Source organism: Acartia tonsa, chromosome 12 (assembly GCF_053477335.1).
Source record: "Acartia tonsa isolate MP-2025a chromosome 12, ASM5347733v1, whole genome shotgun sequence".
Taxonomy (NCBI): Eukaryota; Metazoa; Arthropoda; class Copepoda; order Calanoida; family Acartiidae; genus Acartia; species Acartia tonsa.
This window is the reverse complement of record NC_137271.1, coordinates 3,760,359-3,779,522: the sequence shown is the minus strand read 5'-3', so window position 1 is coordinate 3,779,522 and position 19,164 is coordinate 3,760,359. Positions and strand designations below refer to the sequence as shown.

The 19,164-nt window shown below is 29.4% G+C and overlaps 2 protein-coding genes across 2 annotated transcripts; both read right to left on the bottom strand.

The window, feature by feature from the left end:
• Positions 1–9,575: 9,575 nt before the first annotated feature.
• Positions 9,576–12,369, bottom strand: LOC145333147 (uncharacterized). The gene has a single exon (XM_080178297.1). It carries the CDS (start codon positions 12,306–12,308, stop codon positions 10,593–10,595), a length of 1,716 nt encoding a protein of 571 aa, XP_080034423.1. The 5' UTR covers positions 12,309–12,369; the 3' UTR covers positions 9,576–10,592.
• A 2,973-nt stretch (positions 12,370–15,342) lies between these two features.
• LOC145333145 (uncharacterized) lies at positions 15,343–17,487 on the bottom strand. Its single transcript, XM_080178296.1, has 3 exons — positions 17,384–17,487; positions 17,052–17,145; positions 15,343–16,882 (listed from the first exon to the last, which is right to left on the bottom strand). The coding sequence occupies exon 3, from the start codon at positions 16,818–16,820 to the stop codon at positions 15,465–15,467; it is 1,356 nt and encodes a 451-aa protein (XP_080034422.1). The 5' UTR covers positions 16,821–16,882; positions 17,052–17,145; positions 17,384–17,487; the 3' UTR covers positions 15,343–15,464.
• Positions 17,488–19,164: the final 1,677 nt, after the last annotated feature.

Below are 19,164 nucleotides of genomic sequence, written 5' to 3'. Positions count from 1 at the left end.
CCTGTTTATTTCCCCCACCTCCCTTCTCCATTTCCCTTTCTCGTCTACTTTTAAAAAGGAGGTGGGGATGAAGGGAGTGAAATATAGTATGGGAGGGGGGCCGTGTATTTATATTTGAACTACTCTCTGTCTGCAAAACTATATATATTCAAAACTAACATAGCGAGTAACGGCATTTCTTGCGCAAGTCCCCAAACTCAGTCAGAAACTGCTAAATTCTTGCACATTCCCTTTAATCCAGTCCCCAAAGTCTGAGACTCCTAAAGATTGAATATTCGATCCATTGTCCCCTCCCTTACTCCCTGATATACAACAATATAGCAAATATGAGGTCTGACTCCGTATCCCTGCTCCCTGCCGGTTTTCCATGACATCTAGAATAAACACAATTGACAATAGGAATTAATTAAATGGTTTTACAACATAATGTACAATACATCGGTCTAAAGAACGCAGCTTTTCTATATACAGTATACAATACATACTAGGCTTGTCCATCTACAATAACACGATTTTTATTGAATACTCATGTTGCTTTATATCCAAAAAAAAAGACTCCTCTTTGTTTGGCTGATAACCTAATTATTCCTTTCCAAGGTATCAAAAATTTCCTAGGGTAAATAATTTCTAAGCAATTGGTGCCTAGATTGTCATGGGGACTATTTTCTTAAAATTAAATAAAACAAGGATGACAACATCCATAAAAGCGAAGCACTGAATCGGTGAACAAACGGACATTAACCCTTTTATAGTGTCTGAACTGAATAATAAAAGTATAAGAGTCGAAGCAAAATTGTAAGTAAATTTGTCAAAACTGCTTGATACAGGATAATATTTATGGACATACTTACATCTTTAGGACTTGATTATAGAGTTGCTTCGCTTAAAATATTGTTCTTTGTTGTCCCTGGAATCAGTATACCAAAAATCAGATCAAACGGATAATTACATCACATAAAAATTTGTTGTTAAAAAAGAAGAAAAATAAACATGTTTAAAATGGACGTACGGACATTCTGGTAATGATTATAGAGTTGCTACGCTTTCTAAATCGTACCTAACTACTAGAGGAATCACTATGCAAAGTTTGAAATCGATAGGACAATTCTAACATGCCTAAATTAACCAATAAAAGCTAACTATCTCGGACGGACCGACCCTAATTATAGAAAAGCTTCGCTTTTAAAAATTGAAAATTCATGGTTGATTATTGCCATTTGCAGATATTACCATATGTTACACAGCTAGAAATTTAATTTGTAATAGTTTAACTGTCGTCTAACAAGAATGACAACATTAAAAAAAGCGGTTGCGCAAAATCAAACAAACAAATACATGTCTATTGTCTAACCCAAATTTTATGTAGATTTGATGCAAATAATATTTACATTTTACTGTTTAAAAATATACATGTACTTCTTGGTGAATGTTTTAATTATAGAGATGCCTTGCTTAAAACATTGTTGAATTAGAAATCATTATTCCAATAAGTAAATTTGAAATCAAGGGCTTTTCAATACGGGAGTGCGAGTATACCAACACTAATCAAAGAAAAGTTTTGCTTAAAAATCAAGGATAACCTAAAATGGTCAATGTAGTATCAAAAAAAGTTATCCACAATATTACAAATCATCTTCAATAAAACAATAAAAAGATATAATATATCAATTGGTTCCAACTGGGAAATTGGAACTAAATTGAAATACTTTTTTCCTGTCATTCACGTTTTCCGTCCGCTTGTAAGACTAAAGGAAACATTATTTGTTTAGCTTCTATAGAGGATATAAAACTGCAGCTTACACCAATAACGAAATTAATTCTGAAAATAATCACGAAACCTTTACGTGTTTTTCAGCTGTCGTTGGGGGGCAACACATCGTAAAATTGACGACCTCTCCATTTGCCCCCCAAATTTTTATTTTATATTTATTTTGCTTGTTGGTTATACCTTATTCCCGATAAAACTGATATTTTTAGTGAAGATTCCCATGACATTTCTTTCCTCATCCACTATTTTGTTGTTGTCAGTAATTGAAGAATAATCAGTCTGTTTGTTTAACTTTTCTAGATATTTTGCTATATGCTATACTAATTTCTACGCCCCTAGCCTAAAGAGGATTGAGGGGGAAATCCAGAAAATGGCCTGAAACTACCCCTTGACATAATTAAAGCTTCCGCTCAAAGTACGACCATTCCCAACCAGTTTTTCCCAAGATCTTTAGCTTCGGACAAGAAACCCAAACTACTTTATATAAAAGGATATAATGAAATATATCTAATCTGTGCTTTACTACATATGGTGGACGTTGTCATGCTTATTCAACTCTAACTAAAAACACAACAAGGATGACAACATCCATAAGTAGCGAAGCACAAAAAATCATGGATGGCAATACGTAAAAGTAGATTTAAGGTGTATTTATTAAATTCAATAATAAATTTATTGGAGAAAATAAACACATACTTTGTTTAATGATGACAGTCAAAGTAAATTACATTATAGAGTAGCTTCGCTACTAAAAATACACTAAAATTGTAGTTTTGAACACATTATATAATTTTATGATATAAACATTAAACAACATAAAATTCCATTTATTCATATTAAAAATCTAGTTATTTAGTACTTGAAAAATTTTAATTTTATATATTGGAAATATTATTTCTTAATGAGATTCGTTAAAGGCTTTCAATATTATTGAAAAATATTAAATACATTGATATTTATGGAAAAACAAGGATGAGAACATCTATAAGTAGCAAAGCTAAAAAAATGTAATTTAATTGACTTAACAAGGAAAAAAGGATAGATAAATATGAAAATTCAAAAGAAATCACAAAACCTTTTAAAAGTAAGCTTTATGTCTTTTGAAGCATAACCGACGGACAGAAGGACAAAACGATTTATATAATTTATGTGCATATGTAAATTTATCTTTATAACATTTTCCCCATAGTGTTACGGACTGACGGACTGTCGTACAGACAAAGTAAATTAAAGAGTAGATTCGCTACTAAAAATGCGAAAATATATACCTATAATGGTTAGTTAAAGGCTGTTAATATTATTGAAAAATTTTAATACGTAGATACCTATAATACAAGGATGACAACATCCCTAAAAGCGAAGATCTGAAACAAACATTAACACTTGTAGAGTGTCAGAACTGAATAAAAATGTAAAAAAGTAAATTTGTTGAAAATCTGCTTAAATAAATGATAATGTTTAAGGGCATACTTACATCTTGATTATAGAGATGCTTTGCTTATAACATTGTAAATTGTTGTCCTAGGAATCAGTATTAAAAAATCAGATCGATCGAATAATTATATCACATAAAAATTAGCTGTTAAAATACTTCAAAATCAACATGTTTAAAATGGACGTACGGACATTCTAATAACGATCATAGAGTTTCTCTGCTTTCTTAAAAGTACCTAACTAATACAGGTATGAATGTAGAAGTTGAATGTAAAAAGAGCTTTGAAAGATTTTAATATTTGTAAAGGTATAGAAAATAGATAGATAGAGAGATAAACAAATCGAAAGATAAAAATAGACGGCAAATTTTCCCCTGGCAAAACTGCATACTAAATTTCTTGCAATAATTATAGAGTTGCTACAGTCATAGCTAACATAGTTGATAGGACTAAAGGACTGACTTTAGTTATAGAAGAGCTTTACCTTAAGAAATGATTTCATTGTTTAGGGGCTAGGTGACCCTTCGGGTACAAGTCATCTACACGTCACCTTTGACCATATTCTGCGTTTTGAATTGCAGTGTAACGCGCTAAATCGCCCAGGGTAACACCGATCAGACAACCAACGCTTTGATTGCACGACCTTTGTCTGAAAAGTCCTAACTGTGCATGGTAATGAGTTGCACCTATTTCTGGCCAAGGAATTCCCCATACTCGAAATATTTATGTCGCGCATCTGACATAGCAACAGTAGGAACCAGTTTTAACGTCCTTAGTCATGGCGCGGTGTCGGACCGAGATTCGAACCTATCACCTCACAACGACGAGCAGATGCGCTACGAATTGAGCCAAGGTCGCGGGTTAAAAGAAATGACTTAAGAACTATTCTGACAATAAATAATATATTTCAGATAAGCTACAAGAGTACTCCTCAATGTTGAAGAGTAAAAACCCTCCCAAGGACGAAGAAATCATGCAGTTCCTATGGCTTATGTGATAATTCTAATATTAATAACTTAAGTGAAAACTTTTCAGTAAAATTTGAATTTAAAAGACATATAACATATCAACATGTTTTAAATGGACGAACGGACTATCTGGCAATGATTATAGAGTTATTACGCTTTTAAATCGTACCTAACTGTTACAGGAATCGCCATGCTAAGTTAATAATCTATAGGAATACTCTAACCTGTCTAAGTTAACGGAAAGAGCTATCCATTTTGGACAGACCAAACGAAATAATTATAATTATAAAAAGCTTCGCTTTTAAAAATAACTTAAGATAAGTAAATTAATTATTTCTTTCTTTGATTATAAAAGTAAAACAAACCGTTTAAAATTGAAAAAATACTTTTTTACCAATAAAAATTAAGATTAGATACCAAGTTCATAAAGTACTTTTTTTAACACACACCCCTCCTTAACCAAACTTTAGATTTTAAAAATGTTCCAGGTAGAGGTCTTGGATAATAGTTTATTAGCAAAGTTGTGTAATTTACATTTTTAATGTTTCTAAGTGTAATAGATACTTGAATCAGGAAATCTGTACAAAAATTTTCCAATCTCAAAGCCATGTTTAGGTATAGTAAATATTTCTTTTTAAAAATTGAACAATATATAATAAACCGTTCATTTAAATACATTTTTTTATTCATTATAAAAATGTTTAAAATAAATAGAGTTCTGTTAAAAATAAACAAATGTAATGTATCATTAAAACTGTTTTACAAAAGTTAAAATTTTTTTTAATTGTCTTGCTCATATCTAACAAGCATAAATATTCCAGTATGTCTTCGAAACCGATGAATACCCGCTGGATTAGAACCGGTTCTCCGCCATACTTAAAATGCATGTATTGCATCGTATTACAGAATTTTCCTACAAATATTATAATAAAATCATGAATTAATACCAGTTTTAATAGACCGGACCTTAGACTAAAAAAACTGGGTTTAAACCTATAATTTTTTATTCTATTATCCACGGAAAACTGTCTATGATACGATGCGATAAATAACTATTATGATATTTAATGCAAAGTATATTTTTACAAATGTATAATTTATATTGTAGTTCTAAGTTGTCTATTAATGTAATCAAAAGCTGATAAATGAATATTTAAAATTATAAATTTTCTACTATTAAATTAAAACAAGAAAGCAAATAGGAAGCATTGCATTACTTTTAGATTATAAATAGGTATATAAAAAAAAATTGTAAGTTTAAAAAATCTTAAAGGTTAAATTTTATTAACACATGTATTTCCAAATTTTTCCCTTCAATATCAGGACTCTATGTGATACTAGCGGTTTCTCCCTTAGATAAATAGGCGAGGTTCATTTTTTTCTAGGGGCGATTTCTCTTAGAATGGTGCCGCCAGCTATTAGTCTTTACTTTTTATTTGATTTAGGGAAAATATACCTACCAAGGATTACTCATACCAAATTTCATCCTGAAATTCGGATTCTAAGTGACATTTGCGCATTGATTACGAGATGGTTGCATTAAAACACCCCCCTCCCCCACCTTATTAACCTTCCCAGGACCTAAGAAGTTATATTGTAAAGGGGAACCAAATCAGTTCAGCGGTTAGCGAGATCCTTTAGTACATACAGACACAAAGATCCTGTTATTTTTTATAAGATTTAATGAGACTTACAAAGTATTTACATGATTATGCTTAAATAATGGTTATCAATATATGTCACATGAATATGGATTCCTTCAAGCCTAGTATATTTATAACAGCTGGGTACTAAGGTAAATCTGAGGTAAATTCTTCCCAATATTTTTTCACCAAATCTTCTTCTTCAACTAGTATTTCAACATTTTCTGTTTTCACTTGAGAAATATTAGTATTGTCCTCTTCCTTTATAAATACTTGTTCAAATTCAGGATTATTAATGTAGTTGTCACTAATATCAATATTGTTGTCACTAATATCAATATTGTTGTCACTAACAACTATATTATTCTCATTAGTATGCACTTCATGAGTCTTAGCATGTCTATTTCTGCTGCTTAAATGAGTAAATGATTTTCTACAAACACTACAGGAGTATGGTTTCTCTCCAGTATGTACTCTCATATGTGTATCTCTTCTTCCCTTTTCGGAAAAAGATTTACAACAAACATCACATGAATATGGTTTTTCACCAGTATGTGTTCTCATATGTGTATCTCTACTATCTGCTCGTGAGAATGATTTACTACAAACACTACAGGAATATGGTTTCTCTCCAGTATGAGTTCTCATATGCTGATCTTTACTACCTAATTGAGAAAATGATTTTCCACATATTTCACATGAATATGGTTTCTCACCTGTGTGTGTTCTCATATGACTATCTTCACTTTGAGACTGTGAGAATGATTTCCCACATATTTCACAGGAATATGGTTTCTCTCTTGTATGAGTTCTCATATGTTTATCTTTATCACCAGACTGTGAGAATGATTTACCACATATTTCACAGGAATATGGTTTCTCTCCTGTATGTGTTCTCATGTGAATATCTTTATTTTGAGATGAATTAAATGTTTTGCCACATATTTCACATGAATATAGTTTCTCACCAGTATGTGTTCTCATATGAGTGTTTCTATTACTAGCAGTACTAAATGTTTTGCCACAAATCTGACAAGAGTTCTTCTCTTTCTTACTATCCATTATTCTATGCTGTTATATATTTATAGATATTTGATATTCCTTCAATGGCATCAGTTACAAATCTGAAATAGTAAACTTTTATAATTTCAAATAAACTCAAGTATCTACTTTCGTATCAATTCTTTCTTTGCTTTATTATAAATACTATTGGAAGGATATAAAAAAGGACACCTGCTGTACTTAATGATAAATAATGTATTATAGGTGAGTCTGATGCCCAATATTAAATAATTGAATACTACCTAATTAATTGTTATCAACTGATGGTTGTATCTCATTGCTTTGGACAAGAATACAATAAATTCTTTATTACTATAATCTACATGTATTTGAATGGTATAAAAATAGGGCACCTGCCACACTTAATGTCCAATACTTAATAATACTTGAAATATCAAAATCAATGCTATACATAAGAATATAATTCAATGTAGAATAAGAATTTTTTATTTATACATTTAGCTAATAGCTACCTATTAATTTTTAAATTTTGATATAGGAATGTTTCTTCTAATCACTACCATGGCAAGGAATAAACATTTTTTGTTCCAGGGAATAACATGATGGAGCAATATCTAAGGTAGTTATTAGAAATATTTCATTTAATCAAAGTATTAGTGGTAAGTTTTGTTATTTAAGTGATTAAAAAATAGAATCTGCAAAGAAAAATTTATAGAGATGTTATTTATTTATATCTTTGTCTCTATCTAAATTCTAAATATCTATTTAAGAAAGTAGGTACATAAAAAAAGTGGTATTTGTAAAAACTAAATATAAATTCACATATTACATAATTAAGGTTTTGGTCTGAAGCTAAAGATCACAGAAAATACTGATCCAACTGGGTTGTACTTTTGAGTGGCACTTTATGAATGTCTTTGGTTGGTTTCAGGCTACTTACTGACATCCCCCGCCCTCTCTAGAGTATGGGGGATTATAAGTAGGTACCTATATAATTGATATTAAAAAAAAAAAATATTGAAGAAAAATCACATTTACTATTCTGGAAAATTATAAAAAACATTTTACTCAACTCTATTTTCCCTCTTATAAACTCCAATCTAGAGTATCTATTATTTCTTCTTTTTTCTTTCAATACATTTTCTATTTGTCTGAAAAATAATGAACTATGTTCTGTACATTATACAAATAATAATCAAGTATATGGAGTTGGTATTGTACATTATTAAAAAATACAAGACAAGCTTAGCATCAGCTGTAAGTATTTTAAGCAAATCAAAATGTTTATAGTTCCATAAAATACATTTGAAAAAGAGGTTATAGTTTAAACAAAGATGACAACATCCATAAGTAGCGAAGCACAAAAAATAAAATCATAGATGGTAATACGTACAAGTAGATTTAAAGTGTATTTATTAATTGATTTATTGGAAAAAAACAAGGATGACAACATCCATAAGTAGCGAAGCACAAAAAATCGTCGATGGGAATACGTACAGGTAGATTTAAAAGGTTTTTACTAAAATCAAGAATAGAATTATTGGATAAAATAAACATGAAACCTTGTTTTATTTTGCATGATGACGATGGTCAAAGTAAATTATATTAAAGATGCTCATAACAATGGGAAAAATTATTTTGATACTGATATCCCATAAAAGTTTGAAAATTGCATCAAAATAAACAAAGATATGTGGAAATATGTAAAACATATAAAAATAGCCAAAAACCTGATAAAAGGCAGTCTGGCCGTCATGGTTGTTTTATTAAAACGACAAAAAATTTAATTTTTAAATCCTTAACTTAAAAAATTTGGAAAATCGGACCATATACACTGAAGATATGGAAAAAAGTGTTAAATATATAAAAATAGCCTAAAACCTGCCAAAAAGGCAGTCTGGCCGTTATGGTTACTTTGTTTAAAAGACGGGAAATTTAATTTTGATATCTATAACTGAAAAATTTTGAAAATCGTACTATAAACACTGAAGATATGGAGAAAAATGTTAAATATATAAAAAACAGCCTAAAACCTGCTAAAAAGGCAGTCTGGCCGTCATGATTATTTTCTTTAAAAGACGGGAAATTTAATTTTGATATCTATAACTGAAAAAATTTTGAAAATCGGACCATAAACACTGAAGATATGGAGAAAAATGTGAAAAATATAAAAATAGCCTAAAACCTGCTAAAGAGGCAGTCTGGCCTTCATGGTTGTTCCTTGAAACGATGGGAAATTTAATTTTGATATCTGTAACTGAAAAAATTTTGAAAATCGGACCATAAACACTGAAGATATGGAGAAAAATGTGAAAAAATTAAAAATGGCCTAAAACCTGCTAAATATCGGTCCGAACACCAATAATGTTTTATAGTCAATTGTGCTCCTTAATGATGGGAATGTTGTCAAAAATTTCAGCATTCTATCTTTTATAGGAGCTGAGTAAATCCCATTTCCCCCATAGCGTTACGGACTGACTGACGGACGGACAAAGTGAATTATAGAGTAGCTTCGCTACTAATAAACACGAAACCCTGTTTTATTTTGTATAATGATGAAAATCAAAGTAAATAACATAAAAGATGCTCATGACAATAGGAAAAATTATTTTGATACATTACTGATATCCCAAAAAAGTTTTAAAATTGGACAAAAAACACCAAAGATATGAGGAAATATGTAAAACATACAAAAATAGCAAATACAAAAAACTTTTAAAAATTTGAAAAATTGGACTATACACATCAAAGATATGGAAAAATTGTTTCTTTAAACAACAGGAAATTTAATTTCGATATGTATAATTTAAAAAATTTTGGAAATCGTACCATAAACACCAAAGATATGGAGAAAAATGTGAAAAATAAAAAAAAATAGCCTAAAACCTGCTGAAAGACAGTCTGACCGTCATAGTTGTTTTCTTAAAAGGACAGGAAATTTAATTTTGATATCTATAACTAAAAAAATTTTGGAAATCGGACCATAAACACCAAAGATATGGAGAAAAATGTGAAAAATACAAAAATAGCCTAAAACCTGCTTAAAGGCAGTCTGACTGTCATAGTTGGTTTCTTTAAAGGACTGAAAATTTAATTTAGATATCTATAACTGAAAAAATTTTGAAAATCGCACCATAAACACAGAAGATATTGAAAAAAATGTGAAAAATACAAAAATAGCCTAAAACCTGCTAAAGGCGGTCCTACCGCCATCTATGTTTTATACTTAATTGTGCTCCTTATTGATGAAAATGTTATCAAAAAAATCAGCATTCTATCTTTTATAAGAGCTGAGTAAATCCCATTTCCCCCATAGCGTTACGGACTGACGGACGGACGGACAAAGTGAATTATAGAGTAGCTTCGCTACTAAAAATGGCGTAATGCAATACATAAATTTTTTTAAAAATGTTTCATCTTAAAAGAAAAATTTTAAATTTGAAGGAATAGCTTTCTTTTATAAAATATTATTCTCGGACCTTAAAGCTAAACTCAACTATTGCATTACTGACAAACCAGGCAATTTATATACTTTATTTGCATGGGTACAGGAAATCTTCACAAATAATCACTCTTTAACAGTCCCTGTACCATTTACCATTTTCTACACAGAGATGGAATGATTTACAGAATTTTTCAATGATTAATAATATTATTATATTCATTAAAACAAGAATTTAGAAGAATAGGTAGATATTATAGGGTTTAATACAATTAAAACAAAAAAGTCTTCAATTTTCATTGCAATTATATTTTCCTAAATCTCTGAATCACAAATATTGTAACTAACATAGAGATAATCACCAGTTTCTTCTTCTTTTACATCAACATCTGCATCAGCTTTGTCAATAAAAGCAGTCTCCTCTTTAATAGAGAGAGGATCATTAGCAAGAGTTTCTTCTTCCTTAATTTCATAGAGGTAATCACCAGTTTCTTCTTCTTTTACATTAACATCTGCATCAGCTTTGTCAATGAAAGCAGGCTCCTCTTTAATAGAGAGAGGATCATTAGTAAGAGTTTCTTCTTCCTTAATTTCTTCTTTTACATTCATGATATTAAGAGCTTCATCATTATTCAAAGGCTCATCTTTAGTAGTGAGAGGATCAATAAACACGTTTTCTACAAATTCTTCATTTTTAATTTCACATATTTTATCCATATGATCAATAATTTTCTCTTTAGTTTCTTCTACAACAGTTGTAATTGTTCCATCTATCTGAATTGTGAGAGGATCTTTATTAAGAGTTTCTTCTTCACTAATAGAATCAAAATCTTGTCCATTATTTATTTCAGACAATGATTTTATTTCTAAAGGTGAAAGTTTCCTTAGCTTGACCCAAACAGGTTTCATTGTTGATAGTAGACCATTGTAGTTGTTCTTATGTACAGTCCTATGTTTATTAACATCCAGGAATGATTTACTGCACTTGTTAGATGTATCTAGTCTCTTTCCAGTAATATGTTTCCTCATATGTCTGTCTCTACTTCCTTTCCATGAGAATGATTTACCACATATGTCACATGAGTATGGTTTCTCACCAGTGTGTGTTCTCATATGCCTAACTTTATCACCAGACTGTGAGAATGATTTCTCACATATATCACACGAATATGGTTTTTCTCCAGTATGTGATCTCATATGCTGATCTTTACTACCTAATTGAGAAAATGATTTTTCACATATATCACATGAATATGGTTTATCTCCAGTGTGTGTTTTCATATGTAAATCTTTACTACTTGACTGTGAGAATGATTTACCACATATATCACATGAATATGGTTTCTCTCCTGTATGTGTTCTCATATGTGTATCTTTATGCTGAGCTGAAATGAATTCTTTTTCACATATTTCACATGAATATGGTTTCTCACCAGTATGAGTTCTCATATGAGTATATTTATTACTAGACCATGAGAATGATTTACCACATATATCACATGAATATGGTTTCTCACCAGTGTGTGTTCTCATATGCCTAACTTTATCACCAGACTGTGAGAATGATTTCTCACATATATCACACGAATATGGTTTTTCTCCAGTATGTGATCTCATATGCTGATCTTTACTACCTAATTGAGAAAATGATTTTTCACATATATCACATGAATATGGTTTCTCACCAGTATGAGTTCTCATATGCCTAACTTTATCACCAGACTGTGAGAATGATTTCTCACATATTTCACAGGAATATGGTTTTTCCCCAGTATGTGATCTCATATGAGTATCTTTATTTTGATAATGAGTAAATGATTTCCCACATTTTTTACATGAATAAGGTTTCTCTCCAGTATGTGTTCTTATATGAGTATCTTTACTTTGAGCTGTGGTGAATGATTTTCCACAGATATCACATGAATATGGTTTCTCACCAGTATGTGTTCTCATATGAATGTCTCTATTGCCAGCTGTAGTAAATGCTTTGCCACAAATCTGACAAGAGTTCTTCTCTTTTTCACTATCCATTATTCTATGATGATATATGATTTTAGATATTTGATATTCCTACAGTGGCACCAGTCACAAATCTGTAAAAGTAAACTTAAATAATTTCAAATAAAATATCTACTTATTAATTGCTACTATAATAATGTACATTTTAATGGTATTAAAATAGGACACCTACTATACTTAATTGCGTCTGATGCCCGGTATTGATTAATTAAATCTCAATGCTATACATAAGAACACAATTATTTGTGATATAATTATCAAGTAGATGCTCTTAATTTTTTGAGAAAAAGATTTATAATTCAATGTTAAAGAAGCTTTATAAACATACAGCATGACCCTCGAAAAAGTATTTTTAAGCATCTGCAGCCCATATTTCTCAATGAATTATCAAAAAATGTATATGTCCTTGTTCTCTGTAGATTTCCACATAAGTAGATATAAAAATATTTTTTTTACATCAAATAACAGCTGAGATTTTTAGAGCCAAAGTTTTGAAAAAGTGGCTGAGGAAAAAGTAACTTTTCAAGAAAAATGTTTTTTTTTTAAAGTGAAATGACGTGTTTTCCTCATAATTTCAATACTTTTTATAAAACTTATATAAAGATGTTTCACTTTTTTCACTTGCTCTAAAAGGCATTTTTAGATTAGTGTAAATTGCAAAAACACCCTTACAGAAAGAAATCCTATAAAAAATAGTAGCAAATTGAAAGTTTACATAAATAGAAATGAAACACTTTTATTTTATCAAAATAAGTTAAAAAACCAAAAAGTTACAGCTACAAACTTTTATTAAACATTTAACAATTTAAATGATTTTTATGTGTCTTAGATTAATTTGATGAGTGGGCGTGAATTTATAGGTAAAGGTGGTGCTAATCCTTCCGGAAATGAGCATAAATTGGGGATGGGTTTATTTAAGGTCATATTAATAAGTGGGAGATATTATAAGATTTGATGGAAAATGGTTATAAGAAAAATGTACCTATTCAGTAAAATTTGAAAAGTAGTTTTTTAAGTAAAAGTAACGTTTTTTAATGCAATAAAAAATGTATCAATTGTAAACTTGCTCTTCTTTCTTATTTGTTTTTTAACTGGTTGATAAAAAGTAATATACTAATAAAAAACTAAGAAATATTTAGCAATATCCAGTTTCTCAAGCACTTTTTCAAAACAAGGCTTTAAAAATCTCGGCTGTTAATTGATGTAAAAAAAATATTTTGATATCCTTTGATGTAGAAAATTATAGAGAACAAGTACATATGAATCTTTTAATATTTTATTGAGAAATATAGGCTGCAGATGCTTAAAAATACTTTTTCGAGGGTCATGCTGTAGATCCTGCACAAATAAATTGTAGAAATACAATGCTATTAAACTGTAGACATACAATGATGCTATAAATACTTACCTAGATATATTATATGAAATTAATCCAAATATTCTTTGGAGATCCAAATTTTGACTGGTACAACAATATTATTCCAAATAATAATTCTTCAACAGTCTGAAATAATTAAATTAGTTTTATAAAAGGTTTATAATGAATAAATATTGATCAATAGCTTCCTTAGAAATTGTTGTATCTTATATTAAATCGAGTTAAAGAATATTTTGTTTTAAACTTTTCGCCAGCACAAAATATGTTTTAAGTGGTAAAGTTCTCGGCGATTTCTATTTTTTTTATTATGATTGGGTATACTTAAACTGTTAACTTTGATAATCTCTACTGTTAATTGATATAAAAAAATATTTTTATTTTTTTCTGATGGAAATGTATAGAGAACAAGGACATATGCGTTATATTCAAACTGGAAAAGACTTGGCAACATTGTAAATAGTTAATAAGTCACCTGTATTTAGAAATGAACAAGTGTAACCATTCTTATAACTCTTCCAGCTCTTTATTTCTTTTTCATCCTTTTAATCTGAAATATTTGCACAATTATCAGGATCACACAGGTTGTTTGTTCTATAGATCAATAATTTTTACAGCCGGGGAAAAATAAATCTTGTGCAGAATATACACCCCTGTTTAAATCTTAGATTTAGTGGCATCCACAGAGTTTTGCCAGGGGTATTAAAGCATGATTTGGGTGATAAATATCAGAATTTTTCAATTCCTATATTAAAGAGTCTTGCCCCTTCCCTCCTTAACCCCTATTTTACAAGCTTATGCTTAGATTTACTCAATTAAATAGGTATAATTTTAAAAATATGGTCCGTAGAAAATCATATGTTAGAATATTATTAAGTCATATTTTAGAGTTTATTATACGCATCTGGGGATTTTACATATCTGCACATGAAACAATTTGTAAAATAAAAAAACTTCATGATAATACTTGTGAGTTGGTAAATAAGTAAATTAGATTTATAAAGATTTAAACCTGATAAGAACAAAGCTTTAAAACAATATTTGAATAAATAAACTTAATGACATTACCTTAAAATTATAAAAACAAAGTTTATTACTAAGGAAAAACATGTAAAAATCTCTGGATTATTAAAATATAAAACTTAAATATTATTTAAACCTTCGTGTTCATATGTTTACATTATTTTTTATACTTCAGTAAATTGTTACGCTTTTAAGCATCAAATCTAGTAAAACTTAAATTACAATGTCTATGCTAGCTGGTTACTAAGTGTGGCGCCTAAAACTTATATTTACAAGCCAATGAAATATTTGCCCAATTACTTGAAAGAACTTCACATTAACGAGAAGTGATTGTCGCAAATAAAAGCTACTTTTGGTATGCAATCCTTGCAATTAATGGAATAAAGAAAGGTATATTTTTATTAAGTTATTTTATTTCCCTTAACAGTACATTTTTCCCTTTAACACACTTTTATATTACTGGATATTTTACATACATTTCCTATAATAGGTGTGCTTTAAAAATAGTGAATTCTCTGAAAATAAAATTATGTCCCTCTTTAATAAAGAATTTCAAATATAAAAGCTTTTGAATAAAGAAAAATTAATATAATTCTATATCATTGAAATTACAAAATATAAACTTTGATCTTAATCATTATTTCTGATTTAGGTAATCTTCACATTCACAAATAATTTGCAACAAACAACCTAAACAAATATTTTAGTTATTCACAACTTTAACACACAATTTTTAGTCCATGGAAATTTTTAATTGACACACTAAGGTACTAGGGCAAATCTGAAGTAAATTCTTCCCAATATTTTTTCACCAAATCTTCTTCTTCAACTTGTATTTCAACATTTTCTGTTTTTACTTGAGAAATATTAGTTTTGTCCTCTTCCTTTATAAATACTTGTTCAAATTCAGGATTAACAATATTGTTGTCACTAATATCAATATTGTTGTCACTAATATCAATATTGTTGTCACTAATATCAATATTGTTGTCACTAATATCAATATTATTCGTACTAGTATGCACTTCATGTGTCTTAGCATGTCTATTTCTGCTGCTTAATTGAGTAAATGATTTTCCACAAACACTACAGGAGTATGGTTTCTCTCCAGTATGTATTCTCATATGTCTTTCTCTACTTCCCTTTTCAGAAAAAGATTTACAACAGATTTCACATGAATATGGTTTTTCACCAGTATGTGTTCTCACATGCTGGTCTTTACTACCTAATTGAGAAAATGATTTTCCACATATTTCACATGAATATGGTTTCTCACCTGTGTGTGTTCTCATATGACTATCTTTATGTTGAGACTGTGAGAATGATTTCCCACATATTTCACAGGAATATGGTTTCTCTCTTGTATGAGTTCTCATATGTATATCTTTATCACCAGACTGTGAGAATGATTTACCACATATTTCACAGGAATATGGTTTCTCACCAGTGTGGGTTCTCATATGTTTATCTTTACTACCTAATTGAGAAAATGATTTTCCACATATTTCACATGAATATGGTTTCTCACCAGTATGTGTTCTCATATGCTGATCTTTACTACCTAATTGAGAAAATGTTTGACCGCATATTTCACATGAATATGGTTTCTCTCCAGTATGTGTTCTCAAGTGTGTATCTCTATTATCTACTCGTGAGAATGATTTACTACAAACATTACATGAATATGGTTTCAGTCCTGTATGTGTTCTCATGTGTGTATCTTTACTTTGAGCTTTGGTGAATGATTTTCCACATATTTCACAGGAATATGGCTTCACTCCTGTATGTGTTCTCATGTGAGTATCTTTATTTTGAGCAGTGGTGAATGATTTTCCACATACATCACATGAATATGGTTGCTCACCAGTGTGAGTTCTCATATGCCTGTCTTTACTTTGAGCTGTGGTGAATGATTTCTCACATATATTACATGAATATGGTTTCTCTCCAGTATGTGTTTTTATATGATCATCTCTACTGTTTGAATGAGAGAATGATTTACCACATACATCACATGAATATGGTTTCTCCCCAGTATGAGTTCTCATATGAATGTCTCTATAACTAGATGTACTAAATGTTTTGCCACAAATCTGACAAGAGTTCTTCTCTTTTTCATTATCCATTATTCTATGCTGTTATATAATTATAGATATTTGATATTCCTACAGTGGCACCAGTCACAAATCTGTAAAAGTAAACTTAAATAATTTACTCTAAATAATTATTTATGATGCTCTTATACCAATTATAAATTTATGTTCAATGTTAGAGAAGCTATATTAATATAGATTCTGCACAAATAAATTGTAGAAATACAATGCTATTAAACATACAATGATGCTAAAAATACTTACCTAGATATATTACGAAATTAATCTAAATATTCTTTGGAGACTCAAGTACTGACTGGTACAACAATATTATTCCAAATAATAATTCCTCAGCAGTCTGAAACAATTAAATTAATTTTTAAAAAGGTTTATAATGAATAAATATTGATCAATAGTTCCTTAGAAATTTTTGCATCTTATATTAAGTTGAGTTAAAGAATATTTTGTTTTAAACTTTTTGCCAGCACAAAATAATTTTTAATTGGTAAAGTTCTCGGGGATTACTAATTTATAATTATGATTGGGTATAATTAAACTGGTAGAATTAGCAAAATAGTTGATAGTTAATAAGTCACCTGTATTTAGAAATGAACAAGTGTAACAATTCTTATAACTCTTCCAGCTCTTTATTTCTTTTTCATCCTTTAATCTGAAATATTTGCACAATTATCAGGATCACACAGGTAGTTTGTTCTTTAGGTAAATAATTTTTAAAGCCGGGGAAAAATAAACCTTGTGCGGAATATACACCACTGTTTAAATCTTAGATTTAGTAGCACCTACAGTTCTGCCAGGGAGATTAAAGCATGATTTGGGTGATAAATATCAGAATTTTCCAATTTCTATATTAAATTGTGTTGCCCCTTCTCTCCTAAACCCCTATTCCACAAGCTTATGCTTAGATTTACTCAATAAAAAGTAATAATTTTAAAAATATGGTCAGTAGAAAATCATATGTTAGAATTATATTAGGTCATATTTTAGAGCTTATTATACGCATCTGAGGATTTTACATATCTGCACTTAAAACAATTTGTAATATAAAAAACTTGTGAGTTGGTTATTAAATATATTATATTTACAAAGATTTAAACCTGAAAAGAACAAAGCTTTAAAACAATATTTGAATAAATAAACTTAATGACATTACCTTAAAATTATAAAAACAAAGTTTATTACAAAGGAAAAACATGTAAAAATCTCTGGATTATTAAAATATTATTTAAACCTTTGTCTTCATATGTTTACATTATTTTTTCTGCTTTAGTAAATTGTTATGCTTTTATGCATTGCATAATGAATAATTAATATTTTTAATGTACTAAAATTTATATTATCAATTACAATATCTACATAAGCTAGGTGCCAATATGTAGTACATCCAAATTTTTTCAAACTTTAGGTTAGGTTAGGTAGGACAAACCAAGCAGAAATATTTTATATGCCCTTTTTTGGTGTATTTTGACGTAGAAACTTTAATTGCTTGTTTCTTGTGGTTTTTTTTCCTTGAATACACTGTGTCTATTCATAAGAATATTATTTAAAATGATCCAGCAAATCGGAGGCCGACCCCAGCAGGCTATGTGGGTTGCCCGCATGGGGTTAAGTGCATTTTTTCTAAGACAAGTGTTGTCATACATCATATTATAGGATTTTTAGGCCAAACTCAAATTAAGAGCTAAAATTAGCATTAGACTAACCAGAAGCTTACCTCAGCGGGCTATGTTGGTGGCCCGCAGGGGTAAAGTGCATTTTACCTCATCTAACCTAAAAATAAATTTCTTTTGATTTTTTTCATTTAGATGTAGTACCTAAAGGACAAGGCTTCTAAAATTCTAGCTCAATATTTAGTGCATTTTGCTCACAGTTAACAAGCTTTCGGCAACCCCTTCTTTAATAATAATGTCTATGTATACTAGCCAGGTACTAGGGCAAATCTGAGGTAAATTCTTCCCAATATTTTTTTACCAAATCTTCTTCTTCAACTTGCATTTCAACATTTTCTGTTTTCACTTGAGAAATATTAGTTTTGTCCTCTTCCTTTATAAATACTTGTTCAAATTCAGGATTATCAATATTGTTGTCACTAATATCAATATTGTTGTCACTATTATCAATATTGTTGTCACTAATATCAATATTGTTGTCACTGATATTAATATTGTTGTAACTAATATCAATATTGTGGTCACTAACAGATATATTATTCTCACTAGTATCAATATTGTTGTCACTAATATCAATATTGTTGTCACTAATATTAATATTGTTGTAACTAATATCAATATTGTTGTCACTAATATCAATATTGTTGTCACTGATATTAATATTGTTGTCACTAATATCAATATTGTTG

Coding starts and splice junctions, on each gene's coding strand:
- LOC145333147 (XM_080178297.1), bottom strand. CDS start 12,308: ATGGATAGTGAAAAAGAGAAGAACTCTTGTCAGATTTGTGGCAAAGCA.
- LOC145333145 (XM_080178296.1), bottom strand. CDS start 16,820: ATGGATAATGAAAAAGAGAAGAACTCTTGTCAGATTTGTGGCAAAACA.